The sequence below is a fragment of the Perissodus microlepis genome, chromosome 5 (assembly GCF_051167445.1).
Source record: "Perissodus microlepis isolate ML-2025 ecotype Zambia chromosome 5, ASM5116744v1, whole genome shotgun sequence".
NCBI classification, from domain to species: Eukaryota; Metazoa; Chordata; class Actinopteri; order Cichliformes; family Cichlidae; genus Perissodus; species Perissodus microlepis.
The window spans coordinates 23910214-23932692 of NC_140465.1; the positions used below are offsets into that span (position 1 = coordinate 23910214).

General features: G+C 38.1%; 1 protein-coding gene across 1 annotated transcript; it reads right to left on the reverse strand.

Moving 5' to 3' along the window:
• Positions 1-274: 274 nt before the first annotated feature.
• Positions 275-22049, reverse strand: dennd6a (DENN/MADD domain containing 6A). The gene is made up of 19 exons (XM_084928975.1): positions 21640-22049; positions 19323-19361; positions 19056-19098; positions 16182-16294; positions 15971-16051; positions 14984-15089; positions 12616-12695; positions 11430-11489; positions 11262-11317; positions 9774-9896; positions 9097-9192; positions 8581-8675; positions 8352-8417; positions 8060-8124; positions 7888-7977; positions 7498-7661; positions 7163-7265; positions 6507-6581; positions 275-5383 (listed from the first exon to the last, which is right to left on the reverse strand). The coding sequence occupies exons 1-19, from the start codon at positions 21868-21870 to the stop codon at positions 5252-5254; spliced, it is 1818 nt and encodes a 605-aa protein (XP_084785101.1). The 5' UTR covers positions 21871-22049; the 3' UTR covers positions 275-5251.
• Between the last annotated feature and the right edge of the window lie 430 nt (positions 22050-22479).

Sequence of the window (22479 nt, forward strand, 5' to 3'; positions counted from 1 at the left end):
AGGAAGACAGTTTTAATATGAAGCAGGGTTTTTTGTTGCAGTTTGATTAGGACAAGCTAACAAAGGTACTTAAATGGGTTTAGTGAAAAAAGACTAAAATAAACTCTTCAGCAACAATTAACCCTTTAGTACAAGGCAGATCTTACTCATCTGCATCTGTGTTGGGCCCCTACAGATCATTAAAGACCAAAACGTGACTCTAAAGAAATCCTTGCCCTCGTACAGCACTGGAGAATCTTTGATAGAAGCTCCTCAGAAAACAAGCAAGAGATCCTTTACATTTTAAGAAGTCAGTTTAATGACACAAAACAAAACACACCAGTTAACGTCAGTGACCCCACTGAACGAGACATGTAGCATAAAAAAATCCTCTGACCTCATCCAAACAGCAGCCTTTTCAAACATTTAATCAAACTGCGACATGCTGCATGAGTTTTAGCAGCAGCCGTCGGTCATCTGCATCAACCTTTACAAACATTCAAAAACAGCTGCTGGATGAATTTTGTTTCACTGTAATACTGTTTCAGAAGCAAAAACAATGTTGTGAAAGATGCACCGCAGGAAGGCCACTCAAACAAGTTCAATAATCATTTGCTTATATTAAAAAAGTAGGTCAGCATGACTTTCATCATAACGAGTCATCACCACAGCTGCAGTGCTTCAGGCTGTTAGAGCGGTTGAGCGTAGTGGTTATGGCTTCAATTTAAAAACATAAAATAAAAAGTCAATGGAGCAAAAATGCATATTTAAAAACAATGGCTTTGAGACATTTTGAATTTGTAGTGTCATTTTTCTCTACACTTTATATTAATTTGAGGGGAAAATGCCTCTGAAGGAGACTTTTAAATCTAATTTCTACATGTGTGCCACAGCTGCATAAGACAGTATTTAAAACATAAGCTTAAGTCTAACCTTAACCAGGTGTTTGAGACATCCATCCTCCATCAAACCAGAATTATTTGCCATAAACAGATTTTTATTTTAACCCTCTTTCTGTCAGGAACTTGCATTTACCTCATACAGAGAGAAGCAGCAGATTTAGACCTGCTGTAAAAAAGCAGATTATATCTAGGAGTATCTTAAGAATAGGGTGACCAGGTCATTTAAATTTCATCTCCCTTCTTCCACATTTTGAGACAGTCTCCACATAGTTTGTTAAAGTTTACTAAAGTAAGCACGTGTTTCAGAGGAAACGTGTCTAAAAACCTTTCTGCTTATCAGACAGAACAGCAGTTTTAACACAAGAAAAAGGAAACGCGAGACAAGACCACAGAAATAAACATCAGCTTCAATATATGCTTCTCAAAATCAGGGGAAATGCATTCAAATGACATGTCACATGATCGAAGTCAAACATGTGACCTAAAACTAAACATTTTTATCTTAACGTAGTTTACTGGGCTCTGGTCACCCTACACGACACTTAAGTACTGACGATAAACACAATGTTTAAAAATTAAATATCATGTTAATAATGCTAAATGATAATATTGTAAATAATGGTGTAACTGTTTGTAGTTCAGCGTCTCACTGCACTATTTTGATTTTAATCAACTTCTTTCTTATAATTTTTGCAAATTTACAGAATAACTTAAAATGTCATTATTGCTACTTTTTCATATAAATACTGTTAGATTTCATCTCTTTATTTGTACATAATTTGGGTTTTTTGATGGCATGATTTGAACCTTCCTGATGTTCCAGTCTCTTATCACACCTCTGTTGGTAAGAGACTTGTTTCTTTTGGAGAAAAATCTACAAATTCAAGATGTCCCTGTGCCTCCAGGGCAGTGTAAATATTCTCGTAAAAGCTATTCATCGCTGCAGTGGTGTCACTATAGTTAATAATTAGCAAAGACATCTGTTTGAATAGCAAAATAATTATCATACATCCTCATATGTGGGCGAACATTTTACTTTACAGCTTTATGTACAAAAAAACTCCTCAGCTGCTACACTGTGGAATAAGAATAGCCCTCCATTAAAACATTGAAAGTTGTAAAATATTACTTTTTTTTTTAATACAAATATAAAATTTGCATGGTTGCCCAACAACCAGATGTCACAGGTTTATCCAACCAGTACATTTTTTTGTCTTTACAGTTGTCTGCGTAATAAAAAAGGCAAAATTCAAAGCATTTATAAAACAGCTGTTACATGATGGCAGGAAAACAAATCCACAAGCTTGCAAGTCCATTCAATGTTCCGATGATGTACAACGCAAACATAAAATAACTGTATGTGCCGACGTATGTAATCTCTTTCAGAAAAATTAGAGCGAGGCATATCAATTTGTTTTCTGAAAATACAAACTGCCAAGTTGTTAAACCATTATTGCTTCTACGTTTTAGAAAATGTACAGAAATCTTTAAAATATCACAGATCATAGTGATGCAATCATAAAATTCAACATTTAGCAGGCTGATTTCCATGTTTAATCATCGTGTGCTATGAAGGAGCTCTTGTTGCAGCTTGACTTTTAATATAAATTTTTAGCTTTATATCGATTTCTGCACAAAGCTTTTCATTTTGTAAATATGGGCTCTAAATAATCTGCCAGGTTAACTAAAGGTTACACTGACTCACTGCACCATCTTGTGATACAAAGTGGTATTACATAAAGGGCAGCCAGTTGAGATCTCTTTAGTCAAAGTGTTTTTTGTTCACAATGTGTTCGATAGCTTTAACTCATTTTGAAAGGTCTGAGGCAAAACAAGCAAACAAACAAAAAGTCTCACAAGAATTTAAACCTCCTAAAATTAAATATAATGTGAAGAATCAGCATCTGTGTATTATCCTGAGCAACCGTGGCCACTATTATACATACAAAGTTCATTGTTTGTTAGTCATTAGAATGAACACATTTTAAAGCACAGCAGTGCCATTTTTGAAAGCTCCACCCCCTCCCCAGCCATCAATCCATTTTCTGCCTCTTTTTTGGAACCAGTTCACAGGGCCAGCAGCCTCAGCAGAGTAATCTAAAACTCCCTGTCACCAGCACTTCTGGGGAGACACAAGTGTTCACAAGCCAGCTGAGAGACAATCTCTCCAGCGTGTCCTAGTTTGCACTGAGACCTCCTTCCAGTAGGACATGCCAAAGACGCCTCATCTAGGAGGTGCTCTGGAGGCATCTTACACCGATGAACCACCACAACTGCCTCCTTTCCATGTAGAGAAGAGCTGCTCTACTCTGACCAAGCTTCGCACCCTATAGCAAACTTCAGAGGAAGCTCACAGCTTGTATCTGCAGCCATCACTCAGTACTCACAACAGTGAGGGTAGAAATGTAGATAAGCAGCTTCAGTTTAACACCCAGTACCACAGCTGACTCCACACAAATCTGTTTGCCCAGCTCTGCTTCCACTCCACCCTCACTCCTGAACAAGAACACACAAAAACCCTCCAATTCAGGTAGCAACTTATTCCCAACCCACATGGGGCACTCCACCCTTACTGAGTCTCAGACTTTGTGTCATCCAAACTGCTCTACAATCAAAAATGGGTTTTTTTCAGGTGAATAAGACAGAACAGCTTCTATTTATCTTTATACAAGTTGATGATAATTTTCAGGAAAAAACTAAACTAAATATAGAAAATAAACCTTTTTAAAATCAAAACAACTGACAGTTTATTTCAGTTCATAGCAAGGACTTGAAAGTGCATTAAAATAATTGCTTAAAAGAGTTGTTTTGGCTTTTAAAAAGTTTATTTTTCTATGAACGATCTCGAGCGGAAACGGATACGGTTTGATCCTCCGATGAGAAACAAACGTTTAAGAATTGCGCTGAATTGAAAGAGTAAACAGCTTTAAAAATGCCAAATCAAACATGTGGCGCCAACTGCTGCGGTGATCCCCCACTTTTATGACCCAGAGGCTCAAGCTTCAGTTTTTCACAATAAAAGTCCATTCCACCATTTTAAATTTTTTTAAAGAGTTAAATATAAGAAATTAGAATATACTTCAAGTAAAACTGTTAAAATGGCCAAATAACTTCTAAGAACAATTTGTGAACCCTTTAAAATTTAAGTCAATAAGATACAGGAATTACTAATTGTGATAGTGACACAGAAACTAATCAGGAGAAAAGAAGAAAGTTCACAAACAACACGCAGAAAGTCAATCTCTCATTATTTCCGATTATCATCAAACAATAATTATCTCTAGAAATCAAACTTTGGGGTCTAGCTCATATTTTTTGGTGTCCTCTCATTCATTCAAATGAAAAACTAATTTTTTTCCTTTTCATTTAAAAAAAAAAAAAAAAAACCCAAACAGATATCTTATAAATTTGCATTTCTGCAAGTATTTTTCAAATGATCTATTTTTCTTTCTTGGTGGATACGGGCCTGTCGGAGGAGATTCTACATGATTTTACACAAGAGTGACACAAAACTTCAGATGTTAAAAGAACAAAACAAAGAAAACAACAACAGAAAAACAAACAAATATAAAGACCATTCTGAATTTCATTTTGATAGGTCATGTAACGATCATGTGACATGGATAAAAAAGATGACTGGCTCCTGCAGAGAGTTATTGCAGGGGTCGCTGGTGGTTAGTGCTGTGTGTGTGTGAGTTTTAGTAACATCACATTATAAAGCACTGCTTGGCTCAGCTTGTTTGCATAAAGGTGTGAGAAGGGCACACTGGTCCTGTTATGGATGAAGTGCACTTCTTTGGGAAACTTTTTACATTTCCAGATTTTGTTCAGTTAGACTGCAGCGACCCACCATCAAAGTTAAAAAACAAACAAACAAACAAAAAAATGTTAAGGAGGTAAAAACGTCCAGGGTCAAAGGTCAGTAAAAGTCATCTTCTTGTTGCTTGCGCACGCAGCCTCAGACTGTTCAGAAAATGCTATCAGGATCGAGCCCTCCAGGCTTTCTTCATGTAGTAATGTAGCAGTGATTTAAAAAAAAAAAAAAAAAAAAAAAAAAAAAAAGTAGCACTTTCTAAACACTTCCTGGTCGATCCTGGTTTGACTGGTCATCTTAAAAAAAAAAAAAAAAAAAAAATACCCACATGATCACTGACATGCTGTTTAGTCTGACTCATTGAGAGCTGGCACCCAAATATGTGCTTTCTATCTTAGACCCGAGCAGATTTAAACTGGCACCCAGTCTGAGTGAAAGGGTCCACATCACCCTCACCTTGGAAACCGACTGGGAGGAGAGCCACCAAGCCCCCCCACCCAAAACTTTAAAACAAGCTTTAACTGGGGGTTAGTGTTGCAGCCTGCAGGGTTAGAGGTCAGAGCGTGGTGGGCTTGTGAAGGATGCCCTGCAGGTCCTCTGGTAAGGTCAGGATGACACCCTCGATATGGGCTCTCAGCTTCTCCAAGGTCCCGGGACGCACTGGTAACTTCTCCCTCTCCGCCTGAGTCTGCAGCAAAGAGCACAGTGAGACAAAAAGACTTCATCCAACAGGCTGAAGATGCAGCAGATGCAAGATACCAGGTGCAGCAGCAGGGATTACTAATAAGCACAGCCATGTATGCTGTGTCAGTAAAAGTAAAGTAAAAGAAGTAGGAAGAATTCAAGGCAGGGAGGAATTTTTTTTTTAAATTTGATGGACCTTGAGTTGAAGGTCATCTGCCCGAGAAAGAAGATGACCTTTAACCTGTCATCCTCCTGGGCGTGTTCAGGCAGCTTCCAGTGCCTGCATCCTGTTCTGACCATTTGCACTGTGTGCTTTGCAATTTCAGACACAGCTCAAACTTTACAGAGAATAAAGATCAATTTCTGCTTCAAGCGAACCTGAATGTCATGTTTAAAATCAGTTGTAAACTGCACAGCTCCCAGACCTGAAAGAAGCTGGGTTCCCACAGCTTAAGCCCAGTTAGATTTAAGACTTTGGCACTCCTCCTAAATTTATTTTAGGCTTTTTAAAAAGGCTTGTAATCGTGAATGATGTCAGTTCTTCATTTCTTATGATACATCCATCCACCCATCCATGCAACACATGCTACGCACTCACTTCACTGCCTTATAAAACACTAGCACACACTTTAATCCAACAGATAAACCGGTCATGCTTCCTATGGTTCAGATTCAGTGCAGTTTTACAGTAGCTGAAGTTTCTCCCAGATATTCACATGCTTATTTAGCTTACTTAGCACCATGTTAGCATCACTTCACTCCTCCCAATAAATGACACCACAGCCAGAAGACCTGTAGCCAGTGCAGTAATTATGGTGGATGTGCAGCATGTTGACACTGCGCTGAATATTTAATGTAAAACAAAAAACCTAGTTTGGGGTGTATGTCAAGTGTGTGCTGACTGAGAATGAACAGATAATGCAGGCACATTTTGGTTTTGATTTTTATCGGTCCGTTCCCAGAACTTTTTGACCTCACCATCTATTAACTATGCAAGAAAAGAGAAAAGCTACAGGACTATTAGCTGTTGTGCTAGTAGCAGAGCTGTAGTTTAGCAGTAAAAGTACAGGAGGTTTTAGTAGAGGCAGTAATGTTAAAGTTATAGACCATGAATCATCTTTACAGACCAGTTTGTCTTTCAGCTTCAGGACCAGATCGACTGTCTCCACCTCTGTGTGCTTCTGGATTCTCTTCTGGAGATCCTGCAGAAGAACAAATGACATGGAGATTGATAAAGGTGTCTGGGACTCAATTCAAGGGTACTCATTACATTTTATGACTCAATTCAACACTGATATTGTTGAATTGAGTCGATGTTGACTGATGGCCATTAAGATATACAGAGCTTTAGCCAATGGCATCACTTAACTACTTTTTTTGATAAGCAGTTGTCCTCAGCTGAAGCATCAAGTGATATTGTTCTTGATTCAGTGACAGTACCATGATTAAGCAGGAGGTGGGGACAAAACATGTCCGAAGCATGAAGAACACTGTGACTAACATCCCATCCATGTAAAAACAGAAAATAATAATAATAATAATTATGCTCAACTTTATGTTCAGAGTGCCAAAACCTCAGACCACTCTAAACACAGTTAGTTTAATCTTGAATCTGTATGATGCTTTGGATATTGCCTTTTCATGGTCCCTCAAGTCCCACCCACCTGCTGTTCAAACCTTGAGGAGCCAATCAGAAGTTAACTTAAAAGCATAAAACACTAAAATAATGTTTCAGACAGACTCAGCCCGATCTTTATACACTCCAAGCCTTTCTCCTCCTCACCTCCTCACACAGCGCTTCGAGGTGCAGGGCTTCCAGTTTCTGCGTCATCTCTTTCCTCCTGTTGCGGAACCAGCCGTCAAAGTTGGGAGACTTGAGGAAATGCCTTTAAATTTAAGAAGAAAAAAAAAGGAGTTCATATGACACTCGGGATAGTCTGCATTCCGACAACATGTCAGTGATTCACTACTGACATCCTTTCAGTCTGTGTTACAATCAAACCATTCATACTTAACCCAGTAAAAACCTCTATGGCTTATGAGCTTAAAAATACAGATTACCATGTGATAAATTAACTTCTGCAGATAGATTTTTTTAATAAAGGCTTATGCCTGCACCTGTAGAGTCCTATCCAGTCTCCTTTCAGTCTGGACGTAAGCTGAGGTCCAGCTTTCTCCAGTGTCTTCATGAAGTCCTGCTGTATGAACGGTCGTAGCTGAGGAGGACTCTTCCAGGGACTGATGGACTTTTGGAGAGGCATCAGACTGGCCACGTACCGCTCCTGCACCACACAAACAAATCATTTTAGTTGACGCCTAAAATGCTTATTGTCATTTATAAAATTAAAATCACATATTTACAGCTTCATAGCCTGATGTATCAGAGTTAAATCCACTTCTGTGAAATCTTTCAAACTCAGAGCTTCAACTCTAAAAAACACAGCATTCATTATAGAGTTCTTGGATCTAATTGGAGGATACCACATACATAAAGTAATTGGTTGTTACCAGTGGAATGATGAAGCTTTGTGTCAGTTCTAAGAAGTAGCGCCGAAGAATTGCATTCTGGGCTGCAGAGGGTCTCTTCTGTTGAACACCCTGCAAAACAAGAAAATACATAAAAATATTTCATATTTTCAATAATGAATAAGGGGATGCTTAAAAATGGGAAATATCTCACCTTCTGAAGCTGTTTGATGATTTCTTCATCTTTGTTGAGATACGGTTTATATGCAGTGTACACACCTACAGAACGCACACACATTTATCAGACTGTTTTTTAGTTATTGCGGGACCTCTTGCACAATTTGTCGGTGTGTGTGTGTGTGTGTGTGTGTGTGTGTGTGTGTGTGTGTGTGAGTGAGTGAGTGAGAGAGAGAGAGAGAGAGAGATTTCATGTAATATTAAAAAAAGTAAAAATCTTCATAATACAGAAAAATAAATAGAATAAAAGGTGGATGTGAAATATCTACCGGGTTTAGAGTCCAGAGTTTTGAGGTTTTTCAGTTTCTTGACTTTCATCTGCTTGGCCATCTCTCCTGTGAGTGCCAGGTGGCGAAAAGAGTGATCAGACAGGTTGATATTTCTCCTCCATTTCCAATACATCATTACCTACTTCATTAACACACTTTTTGCACAGAGACATCTTTTTGAACAGGTTTGAGACCCTGTATGTCTGTTTGCTGAAGCTGTAACCTTTACCTGCTTGTTTCATGTCTCCGATGCGGATGATGTGCGGCCAGTGCTGCAGAGTTTTTGCAAAAAAAGGATTGGTCACTCCTAGAATGACTGACGGCCTGCGAAAACACAGATTAATAACTTTTAACACCAATAAGCAGAAAACAATTTTCAACACTCAACAAATTTCTAACGAAGTAGCTTCTGTTCATTGGCTCCCTTTTAAATTAGAATTTCAAACATCCTGAATGACCACGCCCTATCATCACTTTTTTCCAGCTGCTGTATGGAGTGGCAGCCTGTTCCAGCAGCTCCTGTTGCTATATTTAAAATTATTTTAGGGACTTTATCGCATGATTAAATTGATTTATTTTCCTTGCTCATTTTGATTTATTTGAAGGTGAAATAGATACTTTTTGTTTTACAAATCTACTCGTGGAAACAGAATCTTCAGCAGCTGATCGCTCCACTGTCCACAAATTTATCCCAGCTACTAATACCAATGACACAACAGCATGGCGTCATTTTATTTTTACTTACGGAGCCTGCGTCCTGGTGGTGTACTCCTTAAACTCACTGTCATGAATGGTGAAGTACGGCCGGAAATCACTGCAGTAACGCAGAGGAGCAATGCAGCTGCAGAGGAGAAAAAACACATTAAAACATTTTCTAACATTTTTAAACTAGAGTGTTTACTGAACCTTCTGACAATTTTTTAAAAAACAAACAAAAAGAAGAAGAAAGTAAATGTCAGTCTTAATATTTGAATTTTAATTTTCATAAGTTTTGGTACATCTGGCATTTTTGTGACTGTTTTTTAACATAAAACACGTGAAGGCGACAGGATTAAGTTGGGTTTTTTTTTTTATTAATAAAAATCACACTTATTTTGTAGAGATCTCAAGTATTCACATTTTAAATATAATGCGCTTGGCCTATTCCAGGCCAAGCGCATTTTACTGACGCATATGACAGTGTGCGTTGGATGAAAAACACCTGTCTGATCACTGTACAAACAGAAACATATGTAGACCGACTCATTTGCTGGACTATAAATTACACTTTATAACACATTTATAACAGGAAGACATGTCTAGGTGTCATACATCAAATTTTCCTGAACATGAAGACACAAAATTATATAAAAATTAGCTTTGGGTTTGTTGTTAAGTACTGGTCAATATATTATCCTGGCACAATAACCGCTGCTAACTTACCTGACCAAAGCTAGCACAGTATCAGATGACTCGGCTGGTGATGGCGCCATGACAACAAGTGCCTCCCCCAGCAACACCAACTCCCAAAGCATCTGGAGATGGAAGAAGACTGGATAGAAACACCTGGGGCGGGGAGAACGACAATGAGTGGAGTAAGTCTCTTTCCCACTGTTTGCTAACCAATTTCAAACCAAGTCAATTTTGGCAACATCAAAGACACATGCCTGTGTTACATTCTCAGGTCGAACCTTGTTGAACTGCTAGATTTCAAATTTATTAATTTACCTCAGAACCTGAAAGTCTTAAAAGGTTTCAGCAGATTTGGTCAGGAGCACAACCACCAAGCTGGGTGATTAATATTCTTTTTTACCTGAATACAAAATATGCTGATTTACACAGCAGAGCACCCAAAACAGTAACTCTGACCTTTTAATAATGGGCATGACTATTCATTTTGTCTGCACCTCCCCCACAGAGACACAAGGTAGAAGCAAGTTTTCAGAGACGCCAACTAAACACTGAAATCAACCCTCCTTGCGAAAGGCCTGTCTTCACTTTCTCTCAGTGTTTTTTTTTTTTTTTTGATAAGCAGTTGTCCTCAGCTGAAGCATCAAGTGATATTGTTCTTGATTCAGTGACAGTACCATGATTAAGCAGGAGGTGGGGACAAAACATGTCCGAAGCATGAAGAACACTGTGACAGAGGATTTAAATTTCTGTGTTAAATCTACCCTGTAGGTACATGTTACACCTTAACCTGACGTGTACGTCCCTGGAAATTCACACCGATGCAGTCTGCAGCCAACTGGCTCGTTCAGTGCCACGCACCAGGTTTCAAACAGATCAGTGAGAGCATAACAATTATTACCTCGATGTAAGTTATGATGATCAGCAATATAATGACACACATTTGTAACAAATGGATGGAGATCGCCTTTCTCGACTTATAAAATAGGGGCCCAAACATCAGATAACATACACCAAATACAATTCCAACATACATTATCATACTAAAGTGAGTCACTAAAAAATATCCAAAAATTACCTAAACAATCCAAACATATAAATAACACTAATCCAATCTAGACATTGTCACACAACAATAATGGTAAAATACATAAAATATGCTGGCAGCACGGTGCAGAAAGAAGGTCCCGAGTTCGACTCCACCATCTGGGAGGACGGTGGAATTTCTGCGTGAAGTTCCTCCCACAGTGCAAAGAGATGCAATTATTGAGGTTAGGTTAACTGATGATTCTATAGGTGTGAATGACAGCTGGGATATACTCTAGCACCCTGATAAGCAGAAGAGAATGGATGGATGCTGGCGACCAAGACTTGCACGAAAAGACAGACTGGGAATTGACAACAAGCTAATTAACACCAATCACAAGCTTCAATGTGGCAATGAGACTATTATGTAACATGGGTTGCATCTTAGGCTCTATAAAGATTTAGTCTACATCAGCCTTGACCTGCAGGACTCACCGGAAGAGGTCCACTTCATGAATTGTTGGGAGCACAATGGACACCATGCTATCACTCTAAAACACAAAAACACACTTTCAGCTTTAATATTCACATAATGCTCAGTGTGTCATCACAGACATCATACAAACAGACACAGTGTTTGTGCGCACGCGAGTGTAAGATCACCTGGGCGGATTGGACCAGCTGTGACGTTCCTGGTTTATCATAAGAGGTTGGGATGCGAACCTGCAGCACATAGCACAGGTTTTCATCAGAGAAACAATGATAGACAACCACATTTGTAATTAGTAACAGCCTTTTCTAATACTGTTTAGGTCCTTCTAACTAGTATTATCCACAGGCATATGGAAGAGTTTGTCCTGAAAAGAGGATCATGCAACTCTTAAATGGCTCAAGTCATGAAAGAGTGCATCTTTAGCAGCAGTTGGGAACATCATCTCAAAGATAAGAGCAAACCTCACTCCACATTAAGTTTAGTGCAATCGTAAATTCATGGACTGAATCATCTGTAAACTTTGGAAACTTGTCTTTTTGGACTGGAAAAAATATTTTTGATTTGAAGTTTATTTTAACTTTTAGACAGAAACTATTTTTAGTTTCTTGTTTGCAGTTATTTTTTTTGTTTAAATACTACTAGCACTTTAATTTGTATGACTTAAATAATATTATTTATTTCATTTTTACTCTGTCATATTGAGAAATGTTAGAAATACATTTGATTATTTTCAAATTCATATGCTTCCTGGGTTTTTATTTTAATTTGCTGTGGGGCGAGACAACAGGGTGATGGAGCATAGAACAGAGGGTCTGCCCACAGGAAGCGGAGATAAGAGTTACTGAAATAGTCGTTGTCTAATCGAGTAATTGAAGAAAATAATCTTTAGTTACAACCCTACCCAAGACTTACAACATTCATCCTTACAATAATCAAACTCGTTTCATACTTTTACAAGCATGCCTGGAGTCATTGTAAACATTAAACATTAAAACACTCATTAAAGTGATAAACTTAACTAAACCAAGCCTTCAGTCCCAGAACTGTACCAATTTGTACTCTTTAAAACAAAATAAAAGACATGAAGGACACAGAAGTAGTGAACCAACTCCATAACATTGAAAACATTGAAGTTACCTCACTAAGCCCCTAAATCCTGCTTTAAAGTACAGGTTACTGCTGACTGCGAAGGATTCTTGTTCTACCTGAACAAGACTGCCTGATTAAACAAATATTTGCCTATCGTGGGAAATTGAATCGAGCCATCTTTAAAGTTATTAATTAGACCTGTTCTTTACCTGTCACGACATGTCAAAACTAAACATCTGCTGGTTTCAACTTAGTGCGTGAGTGTACCTTGAGGACTACACCCATGATAGGCAGCGTCAGGATTCGTCCAGGATGAGGCGTTGGCCAGCGATCGATGTCATTACAAGCTATCAAACACAACAACAATTTTGAATTAAAAAGGATCTTCTCTGAAAACAGAAAAAGGGATTTATTTAAGTATACAGAAATAATTGGCTGCCTCTCTGATATTCTTCTTCTGTGGCAAGACAAGTTCACAATCATGGAGACTGGTCAGCAGCTACAGTCACTGCTTTCTGACTTGGCAAACCACTTGTGATTTACAATTCCTTAGTCAATGTGCAATCAAACTTTCAAAATAAGGGGATCATCCCTTACCAAATTAAAGATGGCATCATTGCCTTATACTGGTTGGTATTAATCTATAATCAACTAGAATCTACAATCCCTACAAATAGTTTCCAATTAGACATGGGTAAAACAGTGGGTTGGCCAACCCTCCAAGGCTCCCACACCTTCCTGATTACTTTAGGAGCAGTCTGGGAAGGTCATCAAAAAAGTGGCTGCACCTGAGAGGTGGGAGTGCCCAACAGGACAACCCCTCTTTTAGTCCACACTGTCTCCACTTATAGTTCATATACTCTGGTCCGAATCAGCTGATGAGTTCATAAACTTAGTTTAGAACTTTTTTCACATTGTTTGGTTTGGTGTGGTTTTTTCACATAAGGAACTCCAAGCAAGCCAAAATGCATCACTACAAGCCATGTGAGTCTATGGGCTCAAATTGTGGTCATAAATATTTTGTACTTGTAAATTAGGATTCGTATGTGTAAAAAGAATTTGTGTGAGTGTAAAACAGATTTGTGTGTGGACTTAGCCAAAAAATAGGTGTGAAACTCTGCACTCAAGTTTCAAGTTACAAGTACGAATTTTGACCCCGTTTTTCTTCCTTTCATCTGATTGGCCAATGTCATGTCAATCACAAATATAACTATCCAATCAGAGAACAGATGGGTTTGGCTGTCGGAGGGGCGCTTTTTTGAACTGCAGGTCCTTGAAGGGTAATACAGTTACAGCTGGAGGATCTCTATGTAAATATCCGATAGAAGCTAGGTCCCCTAACTTTCAGTAGCTGTTGAAAGGATAAAGTTGTGGTATATCAGTGGTTAGAAATACCATTATTACTTTAGGATTAGTTTAACACAAAGTGTTATTAGTTTAACACAAAGTGTTAAACTAATAACACTGCGGACTGCAGACCCCCCCCCCCCCCAGGTCCGCAGCGCTGTTGAAAAGGCCCTGGAGGTCCCTGTATTAAGCACGTAAACCTGTGACACAAAAATCACCAAACTGAGACCACCACAGACTGTTTTCCTTCGTGTTGATGAAGGAAAACACTGGGCTGGCATGTAAAAAGGCATTTATTCCCTTCAAGGACCTGAAGCTCCATAAAGCACCACTCCAATAGCCAAACCCACCTGTTCTCTGATTGGATAGTTAAATTTGTGATTGACATGACATTGGCCAATCAGATGAAAGGAAGAAAAACAGGGTCAAAATTCGTACTTGTAACTTGAAACTTGAGTGCAGAGTTTCACATGTATCTTTTGGCTAAGTCCACACACAAATTTTTTTTAACACACACACACACACACACACACACACACACACACACACACACACACACACACACACACACACACACACACACACACACAAATTCTTTTTACACATACAAATCCTGATTTACAAGTACAAAATATTTATGACCACAATTTGAGCCCATATGAATCCACTCACTGGCCAGGAGCAATGAGTGGAGCAACAAAAGTAAATACAGGAAGAAGGTGCTGTATTCTGGACCACTGGAGAACACGGAGAATTTACATTCATTTCACATCTAACTGCTAACCCCTACAGACCTTTGCACATCTGCAGTACCTTCCCACATTGAGAATACAAAGCATACGTGGTTATGGGACATTTTTTTATCTCAAATTTGTAACATACACCTTGTATTTCGTTCGGATCATGGTCTAATCACATCACGTCATAAACAAACAACTCTGGGATTTATTCCTTCAAAGGGTCACAGTGCAGCTGTTTTGGTCTATACTTAAGTCCAATTACTGTGAACTAAATGGACTAAACACCACAGGTGTGAAAACACACTTATCCACAATGCTCTCTTGGTTTTCTTGGTTATTTTGTTTTTGCAAAAGTCTCAGTACAGGGGACCTGCTGCCAAGCTGATACGTTGTGCCATAAAAATAAAAATGCTGAAACTAGATGTAACTAGGATGTGAAAGCACTGTAAAAATGTGAACTAAGGACTGTGTAGTTAACTCTTCTGGACCACATGGAGCTGAGACAGGATTACACAAATGATTACATACAGACAGGTAATCAAACTGACCAGCCTCCAGGCAGGGCTCCTGTTTCTCAAAGTATTCAGGAGCCATAATCTTCAGCAGCGAGTGGAAGAAGGTCACATAGGGCAGCTGACTGATCAAGACGAGAGACTGGAAAGAGACAGGCACAGCAAGAAAGAAAGAAAAAAAAAAAAAAAAAAGGGAATCGTATTTTCAGACATTTCATCAGTATGTAATTTTTTTAGTGGTTTGATTTTGATTTTGTCTGAAAGATGTCAGAATACAGTGAGCCGACAATCCCTCATTTTGTCTAGTAATAGATTAAACCCCAAAGAGCATCAGCTAGCAAAAGCAGAAAACTACAAGAAATCTCAAAAGTGTCACAAAACAAAGACCTGGAACAAATAAATGTCTTATGGTTTTTAAACTGCAAATAAAAACTGAGAATCAAACCCAAAGCTTGAACTAGTGTATGCTCGACATGGGCCTTTGTTTCTTATTTTAACCCTCTGTATACCTGCGGTCATGATAAAGTATAATGTTACATTTGCGCCACATTAAATCCATCTAACACATCATCATTCTATTAAGGAAGGTGCCAAATAAACATAAGGTGAATTAATTTGGCATTTGTTCAGTGATCAGATGGGAGGAGTGAGATGCAAAAGCCTTTTGAAATAGCGTGGGGTAAAAATAAATCATTTTAGATAATTATATATATCAAATTTAACATGCATGCAGTTTTTCTATCAAGGAGAGCGCTAATACAGTTAATCGCAATGTAACCTTGCCTGAAGTGGGAGTACTACTATTGTAAGCCTAAAATCATAACCAAGAGGTGTTGCTGAAACCATTTAATCTCTGAAATGTGGAAAAAAAATCGCTTAAAACCATTATAAGTCCTATTGTGGTGACAGGAAGCATAATCGCTCTCAAATTTTTTAACACAGTGCATTGTGTGCTGGATCCTTGTTCATGCTTAAGTTTTCTATCACCGGCTGTATTTAGTCCTCCTGCAGTATGACACTGACCTTCTGGAAGTATCCTCTCTTCAAAGATTTGTCTCGCACCTGACGGAAGTACACATAACCGTAGTAATGGCCCTGCTCCCTCTGTAACACACACACACACACAGAGCAAATTATCAGTTCACAGATTCTTATTTTACTCTCAGCACACAAAACTCTACACTGATTTTATGTGCCTACAGAGCTGTGTGTGTGTTAATGAGCGGTGCCTAACCTTCAGACAAGGTGGCGCGTCTCTGTCAGTGGTTTCCAAGAAGCAGCCAAGTGATGTCTTCCTGTTGGAACCTTGCCGGAACCGGAAGCAGAACTGCGTGTCACCAAGGCAACCTGGAAAAAGAGGGCAGAGCAATGACCGATTGTCACCCACAGTAAACAAGACACATTTTAAGACCTGAATAAAAACATATGGGAGAAAATCAGCAAACACAGGAAACCAATCATGTTTTTGTGGTGATGCATGGGGTTTAATTTAATTAAGCTTAAATAAACTTTTGTTTATAAAATATCCAGACAGCCACCCGGATTTAATCCAAGATGGCTGCAGTGTTTATAGGAGGATTTCATTAAAAGCCCAGCTTATCCCAGCTTCCAAACACTATGCAGATAAACATGGTGAATACATATAAATATGGATGCATATTCCAATATTTTCTAAGCTCAGACTAGCATATAGAACCAAAATATACATAAGCTGGGAAAAAAATAAAAACACTTCACAAAGACACATTAGCAAAGGACTGCTACAAAACTTTAGGAACATTCAAAAACTTGTACTAAATTATTCTTTAAACCCAAGTCACTTGTGTATGAAAATCAAAAAATATACAACTTAATTTGTTCTGAAGAAGAAAAACTGCACTGTCCTCAGCTAACTTTAAACTAAGATTATAAGTGTGATCATAAATAGATTTAAAAAAAAAAAAAAAAAAAAAAAATCACCTTTGAGAAACAAGAAACAAAAACACTGCAGAATCCACCACAACCTATTTCTGTACACATTTGCATTGTGCACACTTTTAAAAATAAAGAATTAAAAAATGTACGCTGCAGAAAAATGTGACGTCGATGAGCACTGGTCAGCTCTTCTAGCCTGCATCCTCTGGTCTTTTAGACAAACAGGAAGAGGAAAACGAAAGAAAAAAGGAAACAGGAAGTCCTGCATAAGCCATGAACCAGAAGTTAACCTCAGCAGGAGGTCAACACATCCTTAGACAGAGAAAATGAGCTTTAGGACATTCAAAGAAAGACAAACACTTCAGCTCAGGCTGGTAGACTTAAAAGCATTCCACTTCATAAGTCACGCATACATAAGCACACACTACCAGGAGCGCCAAAAAAGCACAGCCAAGACTCCATGACATCATTCAGTCGGGTTGCATTCAAGACCACACAGCATGAAAACAGGCCACTGCTGCCTGACCACAGCTCAACCACAGCTCTGAATTAATTTTGAGTTTCTAGTCACTCAAACATGTCACCTACAAACCTGAGGAGAGCAAACACAGTCCGAATACTTCTGTGTACTTAAAGAAAGACTTTAAAGCTCTTTGCTTTATTTTCCACAAATCACATCAGTCCTCTTTTAACAACAAGTTGACCAATGCCATGTAGAGTTCACAGGACAGGCAGCATCAGAATTAAATAAGTTTTTACAAATGACTTGACTTTTTACCCCCTCCCCAAGTAGAGATGAAGAAGAGGCAGGTCTGAGCATCTCCACTTAAATTGCTGCTTGCTCAGCCTGGAAGGAAACGGATGGAGGTAGTCGCACAAATGTAGAGCAACCTTACATCTGATCCGATTACTGGCCTATTCATTTATGCACAACAACTTGTTTTATAAAGCTCTATTGGGTATGAGACGCATGAAGAGTCAGCACTTTCCAAATAAAGAGCACAAAAAAAAAAAATATTCATCTGTCACCATTTATTCTGAATTCCCAAAGTGGATTAACGACAAATGATGCCAAATCTGTTCAGGATGTAAGGCTAAATTATGGATGACACACAGAGAGAGAAAGAGAGCTGCAGTTCCTCAGTTTAATGTCTCTCTCCCCCTTTCTCTCTGACAAACACCTACAGTGAGAGATATATATAGCAGCCCTGTAAGCAGTCTGTCCTAATCCTGTCTTCAAACTGAGGGCAGCAGGTTCCTTTAGCTTCACCCCCCTCTGACTCAGTAAACTAAAACACACACCTGCGGGCAAACACACAAAGCCACAGTGGTGTTTGTACATGGGTGTGTGGCGAGTGCGCTAACCACTATACTGTAATCTATCTTACATTTAATATTTTAGCAATTTAAAAAAATCTAAGAGTATCAGTGAAAAAAATACTGAAGTTACCAAAAAGAAAAAAGAAAAAAAAAGAATAAGTAAAAAATTTTATGACTTAATGCTGTTCAGCTGATATCCATCCACCTACAGTTACTTCTCCAAATATTTATGGACCTATGCAGTGGATTTCAAACAATCAAGATGTGACTGAAGTGTAGACTCTTAGCTTTAATCCAAAGTGTTTAGAAGGAGTATTGCATTAACTACAGGAATGACTGTTTAGGAATTACAACCATTTTTATACACATCCCACACACAGTTGGAAAGAGCTGCACCTAGCATTACAGCCAACACCTTGTATAAACTAGGTCTTTTCAAGCAGCACCCAACCAGATGTTAGCTAATTTTTCCATCACTGATGAAAAATCCAAAAGCTGTTAAAACAAAAACAAAAAAAACAATAATGTAACGCGTGTCTCTCATGACTACAGAGGTGCAGAAAGAGTGCCTATTTTGTATATTATCTTGTTTGCGAATCAAAAAACGTGCAGTGCGTGAGCTCTTCTGATGAGGATGTGCGTGTATTTGTCCGTTTTAGATGACCTAGTTCAGGCCACAGATTTTATCCGCCATGCTTTGGTTCAATAACATGTGACAGTAACGGTACTTAATTATGTCATCAAGCCTGTCAAACTGTAGAATGGTTCTGAAAAAGCAACGAGGCGAAACTGGATCTTGATTTGCATTAGAACCAGCTCCAGCCCCAGTTTGGTGGATACGAGATAAGAGAAAAAGGCTGAAACACAAACTCACCTGAGTTGGAGTCAGGGAATGAAAGGTAGCAGATGCTTGTTTTCTGAAAGAACAGCAAGTATTTAGTTTATGTCCTTACCTCTTTTATTACATCAGCTCAGGTTTACATACCCATACTGGACTTTTCCTGCCTCAGAATGGGCCTTTGTGAATCAATCCATCAACATGTGATGCTTTTTAACATGTCGATAAATGTTCCAAAAACAAACCTTTCTTTAAAAAAAATAAAGAATAAAAAAAAATTCCCGCCCATTCAGCGTAACTCACCTCTTTCTCCGACAGTTTGGAATGATGAGGATAAATGACCTGGAAGAGAAAAAAAAAAACCAACACTTTACCCAAAGAAGAAGCTCACAAACGCACAACTGAAAACTTTGGTCAGCCTCTATTATGTGCTGTGCTTATGTTGTTAAACTGTAAAAAGAACTGGAAAACTGTAATACAATGCAAAGATGTTATAAACTGATTTTAATGTGACTGAGAGACAAAGATAAAAACTAAAACATAAAAGTTAAATTATGTTTTACGATGAAGATTTCTTTCACCATAAAAATAAATAAATAAATAAATACAACCCAATAAAAACACACAAACACACACAGAAGTGAGCAAATTCAATCAAATTATTTTTTTTTAAACTACTGAATAATGTTAATTGTTTACACAATACATACAATTTTTTTTAGTTCTAAGTGTTCCTTTAAAGCACTTAAAAAATAGCTGTACTTTTACAATTTTAGATTTCCTTTAGTATAAAAACAATCTACAGTGTTTATATTTTTCAAACTAGAAATGTATCAATGACAACATTTTGGTTTAATACTTGTGTTGAGATTTGTTTTAAAATGTTTTATTAAACATTTTAAAACAAAACTTTTATAGTCTTTTCAGTTTTTCATGGCAAAATTTGTTAATATTTGCCCAGTTAAAAAATGTATCTTGCATTTATCTAAAAGTTTAATATTGAACTTTATCTATAGTCAAGTTAGAGGTGGGAATCACCAGACACCCCTCGATACAATATTATCAAAATATTTCTCTCAAAATATGATACTGTTGCTATTTTTAACATTTTGTGATATGCTGCATTTTCACAATGTATATTGCGAATTATCACTTTTTTTAAAAACAGCAAATTATCTCCTTAAGTTAAACTTTGTCAATATTTATATTTTATCTAATAAGATAACGTTATCTTCAACTACACCAAAATGGTCATTAGAACCACTCACAAATGTTGCTGTAAGTCAGAGTAAGCCTGCTATCAGTCTGTGATTGAATGAGGTCAAGTTGGCAATTACATGCAATCTGTTTCTGATAATGCGCAATTAACTGTTATACACCATCAAAAATCACATCTGTTAATGTCTACCTAGACAGAAATTAATATTCAACTATTATATTTGCTCTTAACCAGCTAGCAGCTAGTTGAGTTGAGTCCCTTCCAGTTGTGCTCGTTGACAAAGACTCATTCAGAGCAACAGCAGCATCTTGGCAATCATTCTGCATTTATAAATTAGACAGCAATTATTTACAAACCTTCGACGGTCTCTCTGACAGCGATTTTCAGTCAGTCCAAGTCAGACTGCAACTGTCTGCAGAAAGGATGCCTCCTGAACTGCTTAGCTTTGTCAAGCTAAGTGTGTCCAGTGGTTTTGGTTGAACCAGTTTAATGTTAAGTTTGTTCAGCTAATGTTACCTCAGCACGGTGAAGCATGAAATGAGCCATCTTGTTCATAGTACTCCCAGAGTATTTTAAATATTTAATTTAAAAATCAGTATCTGGTATTCCTATATCATTACAGTATCGTCAATACAGTATGCTGTATTGATTTCCCCCCACTCCTAATTCAAATCAAGTCAAATTTTGATATACCCATTAAAAAACAAACAAACAAATATGCTGCACTGCTGATAGTACTGCTGATGAATTTACCGTACTAAGTACTATATCCAATTAGTAAATCAAAATGATGAAATGCTCTGTAGTCTTAGTGTAGCTCAGTCCCCTGGAGAAAGTGAAACAGAAAGACCTGAAGAAGTCTGAATCTGCATAGTTGTTTTTCATTTAAACATTGTTATCAGGTAACTAATTAATGTGTGTTTCTATAACTCCTGTGAGGTCAACAGGTGTTGGGGATTTTTTTTAGCCTTGGTGACTTCAGTAGGATTCAAAACATTTGGGTACCGTTTTAAGTTGAATTATTTTTTTATTTTATTTTTATTTTTTTTAAATATGCAACTTTCTGCAAAATACGTCCATTTGAAGTTATAGCCTGAGTGATGCAGTGGCTGCTGGGACAGACTAACTTCAGCTAAGGACACCAAACACGCTTCCCCGTAAGCTCGGCATTGTCATAAAGTGATCCTACAGTAAAATGTTCTGCTAGTTTTGTGAAGCGTGTGTGTACTCATGTAATCATTGTTAAATCAAAGAGTGGCAAAATGAAAGCAGCTAATGAAAGTGATTTGTTCACTCCCCTCCAAGAATTAGCCCAAGCCTAAAAAACTGCTAACTTAGACATTTGTAGCCTCACTGAGTTTAACATGACCCCGCTGTCCCCGGCGGATACTTTTGTCTCACCTCCACCGCCTGTCCGAGCTCCAGGTCGAAGCCGACCACACAAATGCAGTGCAGCCAGGCGGAGAAACGGTCCCAGGGCAGCAGAAGAGCCTCCTCCGTCTCCTCGTCGCCTCCAGGCCCGGGGGGTAGCGTTATTTCCTCCGCCGGGGAGATGCTGCTAGCGTCCTGGTCGTCCAGATCCTCCGACTCTTCGACCGGCTCCCCCAGCTCCTCCGGGCCTTGCAGAGCCATAGCTACGGCCCGACACCGGACACCGAGATGCTCTGAAGAATGTTAACCGTTTCCTAAATATGTTTAATGGTATTTCAGGCCAGCTTGTCCGCAGGTAACAACAGGAGACAAGGGGGGTGCAGAAAGTAGCCACTTAGCTTCCAATTAGCATTTCAGCAGCAACGTATTACGTTCTTTGTGCAACGTCATCACGCACAAATGTCCCTGAGCTGACTTCTACATGCCGTATTAAATAATCCATATAAAATCAATAAACAAATAATTACGTAGTTGTTTTTAATATTTGGTCTAATTTTTTCAAAATGGTTTGCACACAGACATAAAAAGAAATTTTAAAAAAGACATAAAACATGATAGAAGAGATTTTTCTTTTCAAATCAAAGCTTTTAAAATCAAAATTATGAGATCCAAAGTCAAACATTAGACCTGCTAAGTCACAGCATAACCTAGTTTAGGCAAAACATTCAAAGCTAGTAAACCTAAATATAAACCTAAACTATAAGTAGAAATTAAGAGATGTTTATGAGATTTTAAAAAATTATTTATTTATGTAGCAGTTTTCAAAAATAGAAGTCACAAAGTGCTTTATACAGATAATAATCTAAGTAA

Excerpts from the sequence above, each read along its gene's own strand:
- dennd6a (XM_084928975.1), bottom strand. The coding sequence starts at position 21,870 with ATGGCTCTGCAAGGCCCGGAGGAGCTGGGGGAGCCGGTCGAAGAGTCG. Across the intron at positions 7,978-8,059 it reads TCATCAAACAGCTTCAGAAG|GGTGTTCAACAGAAGAGACC; the intron begins GTGAGATATTTC and ends CTTGTTTTGCAG. Across the intron at positions 5,384-6,506 it reads TGAAGCTGAAAGACAAACTG|ACTCAGGCGGAGAGGGAGAA; the intron begins GTCTGTAAAGAT and ends TCTTTGCTGCAG.